This window comes from Mesitornis unicolor, unplaced genomic scaffold, assembly GCF_000695765.1.
Source record: "Mesitornis unicolor isolate BGI_N332 unplaced genomic scaffold, ASM69576v1 scaffold15830, whole genome shotgun sequence".
Taxonomy (NCBI): Eukaryota; Metazoa; Chordata; class Aves; order Mesitornithiformes; family Mesitornithidae; genus Mesitornis; species Mesitornis unicolor.
The window spans coordinates 44,521-48,130 of record NW_010159102.1 but is presented as its reverse complement, the minus strand read 5'-3'; the positions used below and the strand labels follow the sequence as shown (position 1 = coordinate 48,130).

At 39.3% G+C, this 3,610-nt stretch overlaps 1 protein-coding gene across 1 annotated transcript in view; it reads left to right on the top strand.

Annotated features, from left to right (window-relative positions):
• Positions 1-610: 610 nt before the first annotated feature.
• SYT10 (synaptotagmin X) overlaps positions 611-3,610 on the top strand; it is a gene marked incomplete at its 5' end in the record, with an annotated part of 21,239 nt that continues 18,239 nt past the window's right edge. The window contains one exon of the mRNA XM_010185630.1: positions 611-968. Coding sequence (XP_010183932.1) covers positions 611-968 — 358 coding nt within the window. The remainder of the gene's footprint in view (positions 969-3,610) is intronic.

The window sequence follows — 3,610 nt, the reverse complement described above, 5'->3', positions numbered from 1 at the left end:
AATATATATGTGCTGTCTTGATCTAATGAAGTCTTGGCCCAGTGCTTAAGATTTAACCCTAGAAATTTCCTATTTATGACAGACTCTATTCTGTCCCTATATATGTCGCTTAAACATTAGATTTTAACATGCTTCCGAAGGAGTTAGCACACAGAGTCAAAAGTATGGCAAGTCCTGAAGAGGAAATCTGTGCATCAGCCTGGTGGTTTAGAACAGGTCTGTCTTCACGTGTGCTTATAGAAAATGTTGACTGTGGTTTAACTTTTTCAGCAAGACATGTTTCTGAGCAGACACGCATTGACAACAATGGCTAGGGGCATTTGGGACCATTTGTGTAGTCTTTTACTTCTTGAGAAGTCTGACTGAGTATGTCGCTTGTGGTACACATACTGGCCCCTGGCCAACAATAAATGGAGTATTTGTGGAATAGATATTAGAGAATCATAACATTTTAAAGGTACAGGCTTAGATATCAAAAAGGAAAAATATAAAATAGTACTTTACAGCTTTATGCAAGATAATGACAAAAGGCTTCTATCTCCTTACCTGTGTAATTTTTTTCTCTCCGTGTTTGTCTGTCATGATGATATTTGTTTTTAATTCTTTGCAGACATCTCAGTCAGTCTGTTAGCAGTAGTCGTCAGCTTCTGTGGGCTTGCCTTGCTGGTAGTCTCGCTTTTTGTCTTTTGGAAGTTGTGTTGGCCCTGCTGGAGAAGCAAACCTCTCACTTCCAATGCCAGTAATATCCCTCAGAGCAACTCCAGTGCTCCTACAGAGGTCTTTGAGACCAGTGAGAAAAAGGAAGTTAAAGAAAATGGGAAACCTACAACCAAGGTACTTGAAGCTGCGTTGAAAATTAGCCACACTTCACCTGATATACCAGCAGAGGTCCAGAATGCACTGAAAGAGCATCTGATCAGACATGCACGCATGCAGAGGCAGATCACTGAGCCCACATCATCATCAAGGTAAGTCGGGACACTCATGTTTGTGGCACATTTCCTGAGAACAGGTAGAGCTAGAACAGTCTGCTGAAAATTTCCAGGATCCTGGTTTATTCACTGACTTCTTAGCAGTTACGGGTGAAGCAACAGTCATATGAAGGCATAGCCTCAGCACCCTTAGAAAAGAATATTCTGAAACATATGGTATGCCTTCACTTGCATCATTATTATAATATATGGAGATCAAATCTATGTCTTCTACTACTTTGTAAATACATATGTTACTACTTTAAGCATTTCCATTTTAGGTTTTGTGTATAGACAAATCTATTTCAGTGTTATTTTTTAAAGTACTGCAAGTCTGGCTTTTGACAGAGATATTTGTATAGATGCAGCATTTGCTTTTGCAGATGAAAGTTTCCCTCTCCATTAAATAAATGACAGATTTGTTGTTGATGGCACATTTCTTTAAGGCATGGTTTGCCACTTATAAAAGAATTAAACTCCCAGTCTAAGAATCTTTATGGACTGATCTTAAAGCAGTACAGATTTCATATAGATTCTTAAATAAACAATAAGCATGTAGTATTGCTGAAGTGATCTCTTTTGTATTAAAGTGGAGGCCAAAAACACTTATTTTGTCTCAGGTACTGTTTTATATTGAAAAGTAGTGAATATGTGTGCTGTGACCTATAGTTTCAAATGAAGTTTTCTTCAAATATTGTCAGCAAATTTAATGCACGGAAAGCAAACATTGAAGTGCAAAGATCACTTTCTACATCACAAAGAAAAAAATGGGCGGGAATGTGTTATGAACAAAGAATAGGAAAATGAAGGCTACAGGAGGCACCTGAAGTGTTGCATAATACCATAAGTAGGAATACAAATACTGTATAGGATGTAGCTTTTCCTCAATAAAACTGTTGCGAAATGAACACATGCTCCCAAAGGAAAAAAAAAAAAGAAAAAGCTCACATTCACGATAAGCATTGTAGGCACAAGATTGGAGAAGACACGTGCTTTACATTTAGTAGGCATATACTTTGCTGGCCTTCTGTGAGTCTCTAAGACAGCTTTTGTCAGCTCAGCGTGCTCATTGCGGTGTTGAGTGCCGAAGTGCTTTTTCCCAGCTATTCCAACAGCATGGAACAGCCAGTGGGCAACCGCAGGAGGATCCCAAAAATGAAAGCACTCCAGCTATGGGAGGTCTAACTGACTTGAGCAGCTGAACCATCTCCTGAATGATGAGACTCTACAGCAGGCTTTTAAGCCACATTGCCCTGGCTATGCCTGGCTCCAGCTACTGTATCCATCTGCTAAGAGAGGGAGCACAGTGTCCAAGTCATTCTGAGGAACATTTCCAGAATCCTGGGAAGACGACTTTGAAATTGTAACTGTTATACTGAAGGGACCCAAATTGATACAGCTTACATGAGAAGGATATTACACAACTCACTGTTACTTAACAGGATACTAATTGGAAGAGTTTTATACTGACAGGTAAATCTGTAGGTAGTCAGACTGTCTGGCTTCCTGAACAGACAGAAGAAATATCTGGCTGGCAAATGGGCTTGAATAGTCCCTGTGGTACTATAAGGGAAGAGAGAAGTTCCAGGGACATGATCCAGAGCTACTTCAGGCTGTGAAAGTATTCCCACAGACCTCTAGAGTGATTTGGACTAGGTTCTAAATGCATATAAAATACCTGTGAAGCCGAGGACAGTTTTACAAAATGAAAACTTGCCATCAATCCTAGTCTTTCTGCACATGCTGGTAACTTTGTAAGTGAGCTTTTTATAATCTCTAGATTATCAGGGTTAAATCTCTCCTGGGAGGGACAGTTTCTCTGCCTTGAGTAACTCTGGTTGTCCCACCTTAGCCAATTCATAGCAGAGTGTTTGGAGACATCACCTGCTTTCACAGTTTTCTGAAAAACTCTGCATCTTTGCTACAAAACATGTTTAGAATGAGATGTGTCTTAAAAATTACTCAGAAAAGGTCTTTTCTGAGTAATTTTTAAGACACATCTCATTCTAAAAGAGGTCTTTTCTGAGTTTGTAAATAATTTTTTTCTATACCTCTGCCTTCCTTACGTGAGCTTTAACCTTTCGACATCCCACATTAATCATTACTACCAAGAATATCATATATATGATGAAGGCTGGACTAAAGCCTAAATCCAGACCAGCATTCTGAATTACTACTTTTCCTTTGTGTCACAGCTTATTGAATCACAAAATGACTAAAAACTGTCTCTGGTGTCCTTCACTGGGGACCACTAAGCAAAGAGGAGCCATTAGCAGGCACAGAGGTAGCATAATTTTCTCTTGCACCATCTTTGATGCAGCACTGCTTCATTGTACTCAGGAGTCTCAGGTGACCCAAATGCACCATCTCCTGACTGTATTCAGCTGACAAAGGATCTAAGAGAAGTTTTTGTTGTCTGGATTGTCACCTCTATGCTGATCTCACCTCAGCTGTGGCAAAGAAAAGGCTTGTAACCAGTTCTGTGATAGGTTCTAGCAGCCATCGGCTCTTAATAAAAGAGATAGAATAACATTAAGCCATTGTAATTGAGGCATAAGAATTTTAAGAAGCCACTCAGAGCAATAATAAAATATGCCTGATCACTTTTTATAGACTGTATGTTTAACATGGAGAAATGT